Below are 18,833 nucleotides of genomic sequence, written 5' to 3' on the forward strand. Positions count from 1 at the left end.
ACACGCATTGGCTGAGGAACACTTCGATTCCTACAAAGAAGTCGAAAATTGGGCGTCTGATTGGTTTGCTTCAAAAGACGAACATTTCTATTGGCGTGGTGTCCACAAATTGCCAGAAAGGTAGTCAAAATGTATAGAAAGCAATGGTCAGTACTTTGAATAAAATGTTTTTACTTTTCAATTCAAAATTAGTGTTTCATTTTCACAAAAAAATGCTCATTTCATACTGGTACACCTGGTAAATACATCCACTGTACTCCTGTCAGCTCCTCCAAGATTTATGTTCACAAAAAACCATTGTGAAATACATGATTAGACTTCACATTTACATAGAAACTATAAACTGACTTCCAGTTTCGGGATATTTTAGTCGAAGTCCATTTCATGAGTATAATGGGGATTTTATTATTGGTGATCTTCAAATTTCTGTAACACATTATTTTTTAGCTTTAAAAGCTGTCTTTATATGTCTGCACATAATGTCATTCTTTATATTATGTTTTTCATTGATAAAAAAATTATTATTTTTTGGGATATAATTTGAAAAAAAAAAAGTGGAGTTAAGGGAATTCTGACTGTTCCATGTGAATATATTTTGCAAATGTGATCCACATGAAGAAAGACATAGATCAGTACCCAATGAAAAAGTCTCTTTGTGAACATAGGACCAGGTAAAGTCACCATCCTCACTAGGAAAAACAACACAAATATCCAAAATAATGTGTCATTCAATGGAATTAAATTATACAACAAATTTCCACGAGTGGTCAAAGACATACATGCTTTCAGGAATACTCCAAACAATTATGTGCTAGAAAAGTGTTTTTACACTGTCAAGGATTAACTGAAATGAAATGCAACCTTTGTTGACAATGATGCTTTATGCCAATCCTCTATGCTGGTCTACAGCTCGTTTACTGTACCAAAATGTTGTCTTTAAAGCATGTGTGCAGAGATGAATCACAGGACAGCCAGTTACGGGCTGTACTGTCAGTGATCAAACACTTCCCATCGAAAATGCTGCAGGGGTCAGCTTCATAGCCCCTGGAGACTGTGGCTGAGAGTTGTCATGAAGAAGGAACCGCATGACAGTTTTATTACGTGGGTTGCATGACATCAGGCAAAATCTTTCACCAGGCCCTCATACTTGGTGGGAGATCCTATTTCCTAGGCATCTTTATATGCTCACTGTGCACTCAGAACTGAAAGGAGCAATGTGCGACAACTGGCAGGCATAACAGACACACCGCCCAACACATCTGTGCAAAGCTTTTAACAGTGTTTTCCATTTTGCGACCGATCAGAACTTACTTTCTGAATAGCCTTTGTATTAATGCGCCTGTATTATGTACATTTGTGTGTTGACAACATCCAAAGCATTTATATTGCCTTGGATGGATCAATAAATAAATAAATAAGAATGGAATATGTAACAGTGAAAACAAAAATTTATAATTTATGACCAACAGCTTTATTTACAAAAAACTCAATAAGCATGGTAGCCTAAAAGTTTTGTATTTACTACAAATCATACATAGTTTCATTCATTTGATTTATTTTGTGTTTATATGATATTAACTATATACAAGTATCAAAACGAGTCAACAATATTTTAAAATAAAAAGGCTTATTGTACTACAAATTCTTCTTGTACTTTTCAGACGTTCTTATTCATCCAAAATTTACAGAGCAACGCGACTCATGAGAACTGAAATATCTATAGTTTCAAATACTGTCACAACATACTGAAATGCACTTTTCAAGCACCTAGACCTCTGATCACCATCACAAAATGGTGAACTTACTGGAAACACACATTCTATTAACATATAACAGACACGACTTCAAGCCAAAAGGTCATAAAATATTTCTATAAACTATATATTTTACAGTTCTTTTGTAAAATTACAAACGGACTATCACACAGTAGCTAAAATCCATTTCATCTCTTAGCATAACTCTTACACATGTTTTGTGTGAATGATTCATGTCCTATTTATTGAAAGAGATGATACTACTGATTGTTCAGAATGGACGTGAAATTAACGAAAGTATGATATAATTAATGAGCACTGCCTTCTTTATCTTGTTTTAAAAGTAAGTACATGTGACCATAACATTTGTTTTTGTAGACAATACACTTGCATTGCTTCCCGATGTGAAGCAACATGTTTTTACATCAAAATTAGTAACTGAAGGGTGTAAATGTTACACATGGTACAATATTATGGGTAAGAACAGTACCTTGTTCGACTCATAAGTCGGTTTACAGTCATATTACTTGATAAAGTTGTGTTCAGTATGAAATTTTCTGAATGGCACGGTCATTATCAGGTGTGCTGTTGAACCAGAACTGTTTCGCATTGCTCATATCCACATGGATCATTCGTCAATGTCCAATAAATACGAAGGTGCCTGATGTCATTTAACACGTTTCTGTTGGCGGGCACGATATATATCATTCACTGGTGGAGCACCAGTCATATCATCGTCCTCACTATCATCTCCACCTGCAGCTCCTAGCCTTCGGCGTCTCTTGTTGGTATACAGGTTACCTAAGGAGATTGAGCCCTCAGAGTTCTCATCAACAATCCAGTGCACCGATTTTGCTAGATCAAAAAGTTTTGTATCACATCCATTATCTGCTATAGGAGGGGGAGCTGAAACATTAAAACATGCACATTACTGTGGGTTCTACATTATAACATAATACATAATATTCAAACAAATAAACTGTGAATAGTAGAACTGGAGAACACAAATGGAAAAATGCAAAGAAAGAAAAGAAATATAAGGTTTTCAAAGCCAAATTTTTGGGATCAGATTGCGTGCCTGAACACATCTAAAACATGAGTGAATCCAAGAAACCTAGTTGTTCTACTAGCACACACTTTTTGTATCCATGCACACTTCATTTAATAATATCTCTCTTCCTATATTCTCTTTATTCCTAAGCATTCATCATGTACTTACCATATTTTTTCTCTGCATCTTATGTTACTAGCTTTGAGATGGTGAATGCAACATGTGTAATAATGGAATGAGTAAAAGGCTGGCAATGAATCAAATTTATTAGAGACTATTAAAAAAAAAAAAAAAAAAAAAAAAAAAAAAAAAAAAAAAAAAAAAAAAACCTACACCATAAGCGAATGAACATTAAGATAAAAATGAACTGTCTCTGTGTGTTATACTAGATGAAATATGGATTAATTAATTGCTTGTTGTTCGGATTTGGAGCACCAAAAAACTAGATTCTTATACTCTGATTAAAATTACTTTGTGACCAACATATTTTAGTGGCAGGGGAGAGGTGGAGGAGGTGGCATGCAACCAGCCATATTTAACAAGGCACTGCATCCTGAAACACCCCCGTTTTGTCCTTTATTGGGTTTTGTGTGATTACTGAAGCCGCCAAACAATTAATTATTATAATTATATGACCGTGTGCTTAATGGATGGAAGACTATCAGTTTTTCTGCTGTGGTTTCAGGGGTATTTCAACCGAGTGCGGCTGTTCTGAGATGGAATAGTTAATGATTGAAAGTCTGTCTATTATTAAAGACCATAAAGGTTGTGATGTACAAACTGATATGTATTTTCTATAATAATAATACACAAATTCTGAGGCAGTTGCTACATTCGCCTTACTCGTTTATTACGGTTATATCTTTTTATTGGTTGCTGATTTCAAGTACTTCATCACACGTAATGATGATGGTTAACATTCACAACAATCCTCACTGCAATTCATGGTTAATGCTGGCCGACGCGGTTGCCGCAAAACACGTAATTCAGCACTTGTCACTTGTTTTCATATCACTCGCAGATCGGTATCGATAATCAGGGGGACGCGCTCATTTGTCATACTCCGGTGTATTTACCGTTTACAACTCACTCGACCACCATTCTTGCCCATCTCTCCAGTACTACTGCTCACTCGACACTCATCTCACTGCCTCCTGCAGCACTCGACAATCGACTCCTGTCTGCTATCGGCCTGGGTGTCAGATACTAATATCTATGTTCGTGGGATCACAGATCCCTTACAATCCTATATACAAAACAGGTAACACAGCAAGCACGTGGCACTTGAGAAAGAACAATGATTGGATGGCAGCTGGCCCATGCCACTTGTCTCACTGAAATGTCAATCAGAAAGTAATATTAATCAGAATACAGGACTGGTTTGACAGAACACGACATATTTCGGAGATATACTTTCATTCTTTCTGTTTTCACTGCGTCCCTTCCTGAGTCATGGACAGAGTTAATTATTTTTTATTCTTTTTTCAGATAGTATACATCTGGATGCTCAAGCAGAGAGTTTGTTTCATCAAAACATTTCATAGAAACTTTCAGTTATAAATCCAAAATTTCCCTGAACTTGATTTCATGGCAGCAAATGAAATTCTCTGAGTTGTCACATCACTTAGTTGTGATTTCTTCAAGTTTGGCTAGGATAGAAGCCAAACAGATGATCATAATGTTCAATCACAAAAGTTTGTAACACAGCATGCAGCAACAATGGCAAATAAAAACATGTGAGATATATTAGTCAAAATAACTTACTGGGTGATAATTTCAAGTACGCAAGAAATATTCACACAAAAACCATTTGAATCGCCCTAACTATAATGTTATACTAATACATTTTGATAGCAATAACACATTATGTTTCAAACTGGAATTTTCTTCCCTGTAATTGCTGTTAACATTAAGTATGACACTGCAAGCCAGTCGGCAAACTACTGATTTGCATTGAAATTGGTAAGAAGAGGACAGAAACCTGAATATTCAATGCCGTTCTACAAAACATCTAAGTCCTAAAAATGGAGTTTTTTTCCAATTAAAAAACCACCTTTGCCTTTGTGCAAATGATTAATTCATAGCAACATGAAAAATTCTATCACATGCTTGTTACACTCCATTGCACTAACAATCATGCAATGGGAAACAGACCTGTGTCCCTAGATTAGATTAATTTTACTTTTCGTTCGAACTGATGCACAGTGAGGAGACCCTCAGGGATGAGCAACATGTCAGAAAACATGAATACACAATAAATATTTACAAAATAAGAACTGATATGCTAAAGTTCCTTCCACAGATCTCAAACAAAACTGCCATTGTGGTTGTGGATTTAGTGAAAACAAAAAATCTGAAGCATGTTTACTTTTAAAAGGATATAAAACTTATCACCAAATATTAAATATTCAGTACAGTCACGTGCATACGCACATAGTTCAAATACTAAGTTCAAAGGAAAAGACCGGACTGGGAACAATATACTTTTAAGAACCACTTGTAGATGCAATAATTAGGATAACATAAGGTATACTGTGCAAAAAAATTGAAAGGGTCACTTTCTTGCAATCCTGTCATTTTCCCCATTTCTACACAGAAATGTGAAATTTGGCTCAAAGGTATCTACAGCCTACTTCTGTAATGGTGCAAAAGTGTGGTACATTGCAGTGTCACCCTTTGGCTGGGTGAGTCTTCAAAAAGCAAGGTGTCAACTCGTGCAAAGAAAAAAAAAGTCATAGCTCAAAAGTTCATGTGAGGTATAAGATGCATTGGTGATGCCACGTTGGTATCGAGTTTTGTCAAAATTGTGTCCAACAGGATGTTTCATATGGTGGGAAGATCGTCACCCCTTTCCCCCTCAGCCACATCCCACCCCTTCTCTTGACAGCCTTGCAACAGAGGCCCAGTGTTGGAATTGGGTGGTTTTCTTATGGGTGGATGAGGAAAACATTTCACTCCCACTCAGAATTGAATGCAAAAACACCTCAGGAGGAGGCATAAAGGTAAGGATGGGACAACAGACTGTTTTCAACAACCGATGGCCAGTCAGTTGTTTTTTAGTCCAATCAGATTTTGTAGTAGAATGAAACAACTGAATGAAACAGGATTGCAGCCAAGTCACTCTCCAGGTTTTAGTGGTTTCAGTTAATGTGAGACAACTGGCCGACACAAGTATCTGTCAGTTTTGTCCGTTATATGAATGTTTTCACTCTGTCTCTGGGTCTGAGCGAGTCCACTTACATCCTTTTTCACCCTTTTCTATAAGGGGCGATGGTCCTTGGGGTGTGCACATGGTGCCACTGCTATAGCCTCCTCCTGCTGCTGCCAGGGCCAGGGTTGCAGCCGGTGTGAGGAGGTGACATGGTGGCCAGCATGGAACATCACTGGCGGAACCTGCACTACCTGTGAGTCACCACCTCCTCCTGTCACCTGCCATTCTGGCCCTGCCCTTGGCAACAGCAGAAGGACACTGACACTGATGTGGAGTGTGCTGGACGCAGATTCAACCTCAGAGCTAGATTAAAATGGCTTTTAATTAATGGACATCATCACACAAACAAAATGAAAACAATCACAAAAATTTGCCATGTTACTTTTTATTCCCCTTAACCTTCTGTGCTTGCTCGAATTAGTACACCCAACAAAGCACTTTATTAGTTATGTGTTAGTTGCACGTGCAACGGTTTAATGCACAGCTACCTATTCATCAGTTTTAAATGATGAAACAAAGAATTAGTCTTTCAGTACACAATCAAACAAATATACAAGTATGCCGTACCATACATTAACCCACCAGGGTCGCTGATGTTCCACTTGTCACAGCCATCGTGGTTTTTCCGTTGTCCAATAGTGCATATTATGCCGGTTTACATTACCGCTGTTGGTGAATGACGCTTCATCGCTAAATAGAACGCGTGCAAAAAAATCGGTCATTGTCTTGTAATTTCTCTTGTGCCCAGTGGCAGAACTACACACGACGTTCAAAGTCGACGCCATGCAATTCCTGGTGCATAGAAATATGGTACGGGTGCAATCGATGTTGATGTAGCATTCTCAACACCGACGTTTTTGAGATTCCTGATTCTGCTGATTTGTCTGCTACTGGTGTGCGGACAGCAGCTAAAACACCTACTTGGGCATCATCATTTGTTGCAGGTCGTGTTTGACGTTTCACATGTGGCTGAAAACTTCCTGTTTCCTTAAATAACGTGACATGAATGGTCCGGACACTTGGACGATGTCGTCCAGGATACCGAGCAGCATATGTAGCACATGCCCGTTGGGCATTTTGATCACAATAGCCATACATCAACACGATATCGACCTTTTCCGCAGTTGGTGAACGGTCCATTTTAACACGGGTAATGTATCACGAAGCAAATACCGTCCGCAGTGGCGGAATGTTATGTGATACCATGTACTTATACAATTGTGACTATTACAACGCCATCCATCACAAAGCGAAAAAAGTGATCCAACTGAAACATTCCTATTTCTTTACGTACTGCACAACCTTGCCGTTGGTGGGGAGGCTTGCATGCCTCAGTGATACAGATGGCTGTACCGTAGCTGCAACCACAACGGAGGGGTATCTGTTGAGAGGCCAGACAAACATGTGGTTCCTGAAGAGGGGCAGCAGCCTTTTCAGTAGTTGCAGGGGCAACAGTCTGGATGACTGACTGATCTGGCCCTGTAACAATAACCAAAACAGCCTTGCTGTTGTGGTACTGCGAACGGCTGAAAGCAAGGGGAAACTACAGCCGTATTTTTTCCCGAGGACATGCAGCTTTACTGTATGATTAAATGATGATGGCGTCCTCTTGGGTAAAATATTCCGGAGGTAAAATAGTCCCCCATTCGGATCTCCGGGCGGGGACTACTCAGGAGGACGTCGTTATCAGGAGAAAGAAAACTGGCATTCTACGGATCGGAGCGTGGAATGTCAGATCCCTTAATCGGGCAGGCAGGTTAGAAAATTTAAAAAGGGAAATGGATAGGTTAAAGATAGATATAGTGGGAATTAGTGAAGTTTGGTGGCAGGAGGAACAAGACTTTTGGTCAGGTGATTACAGGGTTATAAATACAAAATCAAATAGGGGTAATGCAGGAGTAGGTTTAATAATGAATAAAAAAATAGGAGCCGGGTTAGCTACTACAAACAACATAATGAACGCATTATTGTGGCCAAGATAGACACGAAGCCCACGCCAACTACAGTAGTACAAGTTTATATGCCAACTAGCTCTGCAGATGATGAAGAAATAGATGAAATGTATGACAAGATAAAAGAAATTATTCAGGTAGTGAAGGGAGACGAAAATTTAATAGTCATGGGTGACTGGAATTCGTCAGTAGGAAAAGGGAGAGAAGGAAACATAGTAGGTGAATATGGATTGGGGGGAAGAAATGAAAGAGGAAGCTGCCTTGTAGAATTTTGCACAGAGCATAACTTAATCATAACTAACACTTGGTTCAAGAATCATAAAAGAAGGTTGTATACCTGGAAGAATCCTGGAGATACTAAAAGGTATCAGATAGATTATATAATGGCAAGACAGAGATTTAGGAACCAGGTTTTAAATTGTAAGACATTTCCAGGGGCAGATGTGGATTCTGACCACAATCTATTGGTTATGAACTGCAGATTGAAACTGAAGAAACTGCAAAAAGGTGGGAGTTTAAGGAGATGGGACCTGGATAAACTGAAAGTACCAGAGGTTGTAGAGAGTTTCAGGGAGAGCATAAGGGAACAATTGACAGGAATGGGGGAAAGAAATACCATAGAAGAAGAATGGGTAACTCTGAGGGATGAAGTAGTGGAGGCAGCAGACGATCAAGTAGGTAAAAAGACGAGGGCTAATAGAAATCTTTGGGTAACAGAAGAAATATTGAATTTAATTGATGAAAGGAGAAAATATAAAAATGCAGTAAATGAAGCAGGCAAAAAGGAATACAAACGTCTCAAAAATGAGATCGACAGGAAGTGCAAAATGGCTAAGCAGGGATGGCTAGAGGACAAATGTAAGGATGTAGAGGCTTGTCTCACTAGGGGTAAGATAGATACTGCCTACAGGAAAATTAAAGAGACCTTTGGAGAGAAGAGAACCACTTGTATGAATATCAAGAGCTCAGATGGCAACCCAGTTCTAAGCAAAGAAGGGACGGCAGAAAGGTGGAAGGAGTATATAGAGGGTTTATACAAGGGCAATGTACTTGAGGACAATATTATGGAAATGGAAGAGGATGTAGATGAAGATGAAATGGGAGATAAGATACTGCGTGAAGAGTTTGATAGAGCACTGAAAGACCTGAGTCGAAACAAGGCCCCGGGAGTAGACAACATTCCATTAGAACTACTGATGGCCTCGGGAGAGCCAGTCATGACAAAACTCTACCATCTGGTGAGCAAGATGTATGAGACAGGCAAAATACCCTCAGACTTCAAGAAGAATATAATAATTCCAATCCCAAAGAAAGCAGGTGTTGACAGATGTGAAAATTACCGAACTATCAGTTTAATAAGTCACAGCTGCAAAATACTAACGCGAATTCTTTACAGACGAATGGAAAAACTGGTAGAAGCGGACCTCGGGGAAGATCAGTTTGGATTCCGTAGAAATGTTGGAACACGCGAGGCAATACTAACCTTACGACATATCTTAGAAGAAAGATTAAGAAAAGGCAAACCTACATTTCTAGCATTTGTAGACTTAGAGAAAGCTTTTGACAATGTTAACTGGAATACTCTCTTTCAAATTCTAAAGGTGGCAGGGATAAAATACAGGGAGCGAAAGGCTATTTACAATTTGTACAGAAACCAGATGGCAGTTATAAGAGTCGAGGGGCATGAAAGGGAAGCAGTGGTTGGGAAAGGAGTGAGACAGGGTTGTAGCCTCTCCCCGATGTTATTCAATCTGTATATTGAGCAAGCAGTAAAGGAAACAAAAGAAAAATTCGGAGTAGGTATTAAAATTCATGGAGAAGAAGTAAAAACTTTGAGGTTCGCCGATGACATTGTAATTCTGTCAGAGACAGCAAAGGACTTGGAAGAGCTGTTGAACGGAATGGACAGTGTCTTGAAAGGAGGATATAAGATGAACATCAACAAAAGCAAAACGAGGATAATGGAATGTAGTCAAATTAAATCGGGTGATGCTGAGGGAATTAGATTAGGAAATGAGACACTTAAAGTAGTAAAGGAGTTTTGCTATTTAGGGAGTAAAATAACTGATGATGGTCGAAGTAGAGAGGATATAAAATGTAGACTGGCAATGGCAAGGAAATCGTTTCTGAAGAAGAGAAATTTGTTAACATGGAGTATAGATTTAAGTGTCAGGAAGTCGTTTCTGAAAGTATTTGTATGGAGTGTAGCCATGTATGGAAGTGAAACATGGACGATAACTAGTTTGGACAAGAAGAGAATAGAAGCTTTTGAAATGTGGTGCTACAGAAGAATGCTGAAGATAAGGTGGGTAGATCACGTAACTAATGAGGAGGTACTGAATAGGATTAGGGAGAAGAGAAGTTTGTGGCACAACTTGACTAGAAGAAGGGATCGGTTGGTAGGACATGTTTTGAGGCATCAAGGAATCACAAATTTAGCATTGGAGGGCAGCGTGGAGGGTAAAAATCGTAGAGGGAGACCAAGAGATGAATACACTAAGCAGATTCAGAAGGATGTAGGTTGCAGTAAGTACTGGGAGATGAAGAAGCTTGCACAGGATAGAGTAGCATGGAGAGCTGCATCAAACCAGTCTCAGGACTGAAGACCACAACAACAACAACAACAACATGTGCATATGCTAATTATTAGCCATGCATCATCTAATTAAAAAATTAAATAAGCATTTATTTAAAATGATCACATTACTGCACAAAATTTGTACAGAAGTCAGATTGTACGTAATATTTACATTATCAATCGGGTCTGTTAAGAAATTCATAAATGGAATAGAAGGAGTTGGTCTCAAACTGGACTTTGTTATTAGTTAAACTTTTTATGGCTTCTGGCATGTTTTCGAAAATGTGTATTGCTGAATAGTGGACATTTTTCTCAATCACAGTAAGTGAATTTACAGCTTTGTGAAAGATTTTCTAACTTCTGGTACTGATTCCATGAACTGAGCTATTGGTGTGAAAAAAAGAATAATTTTTTATGACAGATTACATTAAGGAATAAATTTATTGGGTAGCAGTAGTTAGTATCCACAGTTCCTTATACTGTCTGCAAGACATTCTTGAGTTAACACCACAAATAATTCATACTGCATGTTTTTGGGCTTGGAAAGTTTTAGTTTGGCTTGATGAGTTGCACCAGAAAATAATCCCATGTGACATTATGGAATGAAAGTAAGCATATTACTCTAGCTTTTTTATTTTTATGCAAATGGAGGTGCTTCATCTGTTCTGTAGGATGCCCTTCCCAATTAAATTTGTTATCAACTTGTAATCCCAAAAATTTAATACTGTCAACTTCAACTGCTTGTCATCATATTTTAGGCTTTTTTTTTTTTTTTTTTTTTTTGCAAGTTTGAGTGACAGAGAATTGGCTAGGAATGATTTAGTAATGTCCATGAAAATTTCATTAGCTGACCTTCCTAAGGCTGCACTTGACTTACTATTTACTGCAATGTTTGTATCATCTGCAAAAAAGTAAACTTGGCATCTGTTGATGTTACTGATGAATGGTCATTGATATACACAAGTAAGGGACCTGGAATGGAACCTTGGTGGACACCACATATTATTTGTTCCGATGCCTGACAGCTTGATACACATCTCTTTCCTGTTGCCATCCTTTATCTCCTAGCAGAGATATAGGACTTGAACTATTTTGCAGCATTTCCTGTTACAACATAATATTCTAATTGATTTAAAGGGATATTGTGATTTACACATTCAAATGCCTTTGACAGATCACAAAATATGCCAGTAGCCCGTAATTCTCAATGCTGTAACCCTTTCGAAATCCGATTAATGGCCTGGATAGTATTTTACTTGTGGTCAGACAGTTAAGAACATGACTGTATATTATCTTTTCTAAAATTTTTAAGAATGTGGGTATAAGTTAAATTAGAGGGAAAGTTTGATGGTATTTCTTTATCTCCTTCCTTACACAAAGCCAACAGCCTTGCCGCAGTGGTAACACCAGTTCCCATCAGAGCATCAAAGTTGAGCACTGTCAGGCTGGGCTTTCACTTGGAGGGGTGATGATCTGGTTTGTCAAGTGCTGTTGGCAAGTGTAATGCACTCAGTCCTTGAGATGCAAATGGAGGAGTTACTTGATTAAGAAGTAGTGGCTCTGGTCTCGTAAACTGACTGACAGCCGGGAGAGTGGTGTACTGGCCACATGCCCCTCAATATCAGATCCAGCGATGGGCCTTCATGATCTGTTAGGGCAGAGTTTATACATAGACTTAACTTCAGCATATTTCAACCATTCAGGAAATGTTCCATAAATAAAATATTAATCACACAAATACCTTAAAATGTCACTACACTTAGAGGCACACTCTTTACTCAGCTATATTGATACATTATCAAAGTCTCTAGAATTTTTTGATTATACAGATTTTATGGTGAACATTATTTCTACTGGTGCTGTGAAGGCCATATTCATATTATTGTAGATATTTGTAGTGACTGGTCTGAGATATTCCATGGCAGCATCTACTGAACCTGACAATCCCATCTTTTAAGTAACAGTTATGAAGTGCTTATTGAAAAGTTCAGCAACATTGCACACGTCTGTTACCCATGTATCATTTACTCTTAATACCATGTGCTCCTTTTCATCTCTGGTTCTCCCAGTCTCTTCCTTCACTATATCTCATATTGTCTTTATTTCGTTATCTGATGTGACTATCCTTATCTGGTAATTCATTTGCTTTGATGCCCATATTACTACCTTCAGTATTTTGCAGTATGTTTTGTACTGATGTATAGCATTTACATCAGAGCTGTTTCTGACTCATGTGGTTTTCTTTTGGTCTAACATGGTATCTTTATTCCTTGAGCAATCCATAGCTTTTTTGTAAACTTCAGTCTAATCTGGGTTAGATTTGAGGGGAAACAGTTTTCAAATAAGTTAAGGACATTATTAACAAAAGTATTGTACTTCTCATCCATGCTGTCAGCACTGTACACTTCACTCCAATTCATGTCCAAGAAGTTTCCTAAAACAATCAATTTTTGCCTTGCTGACTATCCTCTTGAACCCATATTTAGCAGATTGAATGTCCTAATCAGCTTTAACATTTAGTAAAAGGTTTGTTCATTAGACAATTCTATAAAGGTATTACCAATGGCTGTCTTTGAGTCCTTAGCTACTCTAGTTGGATAATGAAGATTTACAAGGTTGGCAAGAGCACTGCAGGTATCTGCAATCAAGCAATAAACATTACAACAATTTCATGTACTACTTCACCTTCCTTTTCATGATTTCAGAAACAACTACCACTGGAGCAGAATCTCATAGCAGTTTGTAGCAAAATAACTCAATATATTTCTTCCTGCCAATGAATAGTCTTTCAGAACTGCCTTGTTTTTCTAGTAGATACAAGTTCCCTGAGGATTTCACATTTTCCAGACAAATCATCACATTGTTGAGTATTTGGGGTATAGTGAAATGTTGATCCTCTTGCAAATTTATGCGCTGCATCTTAATAAATTCTCTCAAACAATTGTCAGGTTTCCAAGTGGAATTTTTGGACAGCTATTTTAGTTCAAGAGAGCATAGTGTGCAAGTTGACTTGATTCAAAACAGAAAAACTCACTGTGGACAAAAACAGACAAACCCTTGTTGAGACACTACGTCACAAAAACAAAGATGTGGTCCGAACAAAGTAAGTTCAACAAAACTTGTGCTTCTCTATATGACCTACAACTGCATTCTATTTTGGTTTTTGGTATTCGGTAAGCAAAAGAGTCAGTAGCACCCCAACCTACCATAAGAGTGCATGAAAGAGTACAATATCACATGACTGTGGCAATGAACAGAGAATGTCTACATCTCTACTGTGTGTTACAAAGAGTACTTGATGTAACATTATCATATCCCCATTTTTTGTTTCATTCACAAACAGTATGCACCAACTCCATACAAGCTTGAATTTCTTCGATATGCCCATCATGGTCAGTTCCTAAAATACAGCATGTCCCAGGGATACAACAGGAACACTCATTAAAAGCAAAAAAACCTAGTAAATGTGGGCTCTAAAATGCATATGGCAAGCATTGTGAGCACTTGTTTAGGACAAGAGATGTGTTTCACTGTGACGAAGATAAAGATACAGTACAACCCCACTTTTATGTTCCAGGAATTATTGCGTTTCCACCATTTACGACATTTTTTATCACTCCTGTCAAATTTCCTATGTCCACAATGTTAATTCACAACCGATTTTGCAACAACATATTTATAATTTTCCCGCAATTTATGCTTTATGAAAAGATGTTCATGGAGGGGGGGGGGAGGGGGAAATGACGTAAAATGACACTAGCACGATGTTGGCCATCAAGTAGTGTTTACAAACATTATGTGGTTAAGTTCCTTGACACCAGGGTGCTCTACTTAGTGGATTTAAACTGGTAAATGTGTAAAAGTTGGAACAATTCGTGCTGTATCTCCTGCCGCTGTCAAACTCTATCCTGCCTGGTGGCTGATAAGAGTAACTAGGTTTGTACAAATAAAGGTATCATGACCAATCACAACCATTTCCGAACTGTCTCTACAGCGCATGTGCAGTTTTGTGATTGTGATCACACCTCTGTTGAACCATATTTAGTGTGTTTCGGCTTTTGGCTGCTTGTAGCACTAGTTGACACCTTTATTCAGTTTACATTGCTCAGATGCTTTTGGTTTAAACACAGCACAAATTACGTATATTCTCATGCTGAGCAAAATGTGTTTCAGGGGTTCGTTCTCGTTAAGTGTAGTATTTACATATGTCTTTTTTGTGATGTTACACTAAAAAACAATGTGAGTGATAGTTTGCATGTGTGTGATTTTCTACATAACTGAGGAAGCACAGCATAGGATAACCTCGAACAGACGACTACAGTTCAAGAGATGCAGAACAACACATATGCTAACACCACACAAAATACTTATGTAAATATTTGCACTTGATATCAAGAAAAAATTCTCGAAACACATTGTGCTAAGCATGAAAAAATATGTAACTGATGCAGTGATTCATTATTTAAATAATGAATGACAGTGATAGGTGTTCCAAAAACATCGATGACGACGTATGAAATTGAGTCAAACATTTCTGCTTCCCAATTATCAGTTCCCATTATACTGGCAGTTTTTTTAGATAATAAACAAGCCCCTACATGAGTATTTTGATGCCTATTACGTGCACATACATAAAGTGTGAAAATGCCAGAGGGTATCCTATACATAACTTTTACAGCTTAAAACGTTATTTGCCACATTTTACACCTTTTTAAGTCCCTTGAAAAGTGTAAAAGAGGGGTTTCACTGTATATGCATTTTAGAGCTCATGTTTACTAGACTTTTTTGCTTCAAATGATAATTCGTGTCATACCCCTGAATATTGACCATTCTTCCTGGGACACACTGTATACATATGATATTGGAGTTTTAACAACAAAACTCAGCATGATGTGCAATGCCTTTCTTTTAACATCTGCCACTGGATTTCGATGAGTATCTCTCTAATGCTTTCATGTTTCCTCATTCGGTGGTACTGCTCTACATTTGATCTTCTCTGTCTCCTGTATTCACGCTACCTGTTAAGGTGTAAAAATATCAAGATTGACTTCAGAAAGTACCTGGTCTAAATGAGTTAACATATAGAGATAATAAAAGCAATGAGTACAGGCTGCTTAGCTATATTAAGTTTTGCAACAGCAACTTAATAGATTGCCTGTAACACAGGAAAGTCTAGCCAAAAACGCAGTTGATGCAACATCCAAACTATTTAGGGTCTTTTGAGCTTCAAGAACAAATTCAAGAGCTTTGTTGGAGTATTTGTTCATACTGCCTTCTGTGATTAAATATTCCTTTATCATTACAGGGAAATACAGTGAAGATTCAAAGTAAATTTATGAATACTTCATTACAATCTGTCAACAAAACTAATCAATTTTTCAAAAATATAATGTAACTGGATAGATACGAAATCTACTCATGCATACACACACACACACAAAGGTTAATCTTATTACACATGCTCCTGCTGCTTAATGAGTAGATTTTGCACCTATCCAATTTCATTACATTCTGTGGTGTCTCAAGTTAATGTACACACAGCAAAAGCGGAAACTTGTCCGTCTTTGGAAATATCCTGTATATTGATACATTAGTCATTTATTATAACTCTGTAAATAAATGTGCTGATTTTAATTTTCATTATTGTAGCTGCTATCAGAGTGGTGAACATAGCAGAATCTGGGCAGCGAAAATATCCCCAATAAGAAAAGATGTATCACACAATATGTCATCCATTAGCATCATTCTGTCTGTCATGAGCTCTTCCTCATCGGTACTGAACATTTAGCATTGGTTTTAAGGTTCATGCATACATGCGATCATGCACGCATGGCAGCTGTGTTGTTACTGTAATGTTCACATAGCATACAAAAATCACAACAAATATTACACAAAGAAATTAGTGCGGTATTGTTCCAAGTATATTAATTTTACAAGAAAGAAACAGAAACTATGTCCTCACATACTGGATTTGGTTGTGAGTGGATGCAGTATTAAAGTGCTGATTCCAGTTTCCACTTGGAGAAAGGGTAATTGTATGACTCAGAATTGTTGGATCTGAAGACCAATTTCCTTCTCTACAGTTGCACGATAGCTGCAAAACGCTGGATCCTGTCTGGCATTGGCAGTAGTCTTTGCTACATGTTCTGCTATAAAACTTCCTGGCAGATTAAAACTGTGTGCCAGACTGAGACTCGAACTCAGGACCTATGCCTTTCGCGGGCAAGTGCTCTACCACCTGAGCTACCCAAGCACGACTCACGCCCCGTCCTCACAGCTTTACTTCTGCCAGTATCTCGTCTCCTACCTTCCAAACATTATGTTCTGCTATAGTCTGAGCAGTGTCTCCGGATGCTGTTTGGAGACACCCATTTCAGCACTTCTGCTATTGGTTAACAACTGTGTTTACCAGAAATCATCGTGATGGGTTCACATACTTTTGTAGAACAAGCGGAACAGTTTATGAAGTCCAGGAACACTTTCCATGATCTTTGCTTTCTCTCCTTAATTATACGTTGAGCCTTGGCTCTCACAATTCTAAAGGCTGTGAGGTTTTTGGCTGTTGAGGGGCATTTAAACTGTCGAAAAGCCACAGCGGGCCTGTCCTGGATTGCTGAATGACACTCATCATCAGTCCATCGAGGTATTGGTTGCCTTATAATATTACCTGAAGACTTTGGGATAGATAAGTCAGTGGGATGTTGGATGGTCATATAATGTGGTCTGTCCATTGCTGGACATTGTTGCGGTGTTCAAACACAGCGAGCTGGCTGAACAACATCCAGTTACCCACGATGATCATCCATTTTTGTGGCTTCTGTTTAGGTAATGGTGGAAGCGGAGAAGGAAGTGGTCACTGGAATGAAAGTCACCAATAACTTCCCACCGAACAGCATCTGCGAAGGCTGGATAGTAGAAAGAGAGGATGATGGGTAAGAATGACTCAGTTATCAGCACAGAAATGAATGGGAGTACCTGTGTTCAGTATGTACAGCTCGTGAGATGTCATGACAGTCTCCAAAACCTGGTCCTGAAGGCAAGTAGAGGTAGAGCACCACAAGACATGATGGGCACTGAAGTGTGCCAGTAGGAGAAATGGTCGGGGAGTTGTTCCATAAGATCTGTGATAACCTCAGAGTCTACAGCATCTTGCAGAGGTTAATACAGTGAGGAAACAGCGATCCTCCAACACACCTGAACTTCAACTGCAGCTGCTTGCAGGTCAGCAGCCAGGGGGAGACCAGAAGAGTGGTGCACATTATTGACAAACACAGTAATCCCTCAATTGGCCCTTTCCCCAGTCATGCCCTCCAGGCAATAGAGCATATAGCCCAGTAGTAGTGGGGTGTCAGATGTTTTAAAATGAGTTTCCTGCAAAAGCAAGCATTGGAGGCACCACTGTGCTAGGAGTTTCAGTTCCCCCACACCTGTCCTGAATCTATTAAAGTTCCACTGTTGGATGGGAAGCATCTAACATGGGGGTAGAACTTTCATCCTGATTTTCTGCCATGGAGGGGAGCCCGCAAAGAGTGAAGGCTCTGCCTTGAAGGGAGAAGATTGCCCAGCCCGACATCAAGGTCCATTGCCTCTGAGCAAGATTTGAGAAAGACATCAGACAGGATGTCAACATCATTGGACTATGTACTTCCCATCTCAGTCAGTGGGCAATTCTTTGTCTTCGACTTTGATTTTTTGAGCTAAGGTGGTTTCACTGCCACAAATGAGGAAGTGATAATGGCAGCAATAGATAGTGGACCGGACGGAATCTTTGGAGGGGAAAGGAGTCCTGCAACAACAGCAACATGGCCTTTTCTGAAGTTCTGAGGAGAGGTACATGCTTTGACATAACTGCAGCAGCAGCAAAGGTGCATTGTGCCGACACCAGCGACCTGCTTTTGCATAGCAGCATCGGCTTTCTGCATTGGTTGTTTAAGAATCAAAGCGAAGGAGGTAGCAAACATTGGGGACAGTACGACCTTATACATCTTTTTGGCCTCAATATACAGGATGTGCTTCATAGTCTTAAGCTCTTGTATCTTCCGTTCTTCAAGATACATGCTGCAGTCCCTACCAACAGGGTTAGCCCTAGAGCAATTCACACACATCATAGGAGATGAACAAGCGACTCCTTCGTGGACGGCCTTACCGCATTTAAGACAAATGGTTCCTCTGTGACACCCAAGAGCAGTATGACCAAAACACTAGCATTTGAAACAATGCATTGAGCTGGGGACATAAACCCTTGGAAGGAACTCGCGAGTCAAGAGAACTGGCTACACAAGCCCTC

At 38.9% G+C, this 18,833-nt stretch overlaps 1 protein-coding gene across 1 annotated transcript in view; it reads right to left on the bottom strand.

Annotated features, from left to right (window-relative positions):
- Positions 1–1,540: 1,540 nt before the first annotated feature.
- The window catches only part of LOC126203461 (protein suppressor of forked), a 149,973-nt gene continuing 132,680 nt past the window's right edge, over positions 1,541–18,833 (bottom strand). The window contains exon 15 of the mRNA XM_049937778.1: positions 1,541–2,660. Within this exon, the coding sequence (XP_049793735.1) occupies positions 2,422–2,660 (239 nt within the window). The 3' untranslated portion in view covers positions 1,541–2,421. The remainder of the gene's footprint in view (positions 2,661–18,833) is intronic.

This window comes from Schistocerca nitens, chromosome 9, assembly GCF_023898315.1.
Source record: "Schistocerca nitens isolate TAMUIC-IGC-003100 chromosome 9, iqSchNite1.1, whole genome shotgun sequence".
Taxonomy (NCBI): Eukaryota; Metazoa; Arthropoda; class Insecta; order Orthoptera; family Acrididae; genus Schistocerca; species Schistocerca nitens.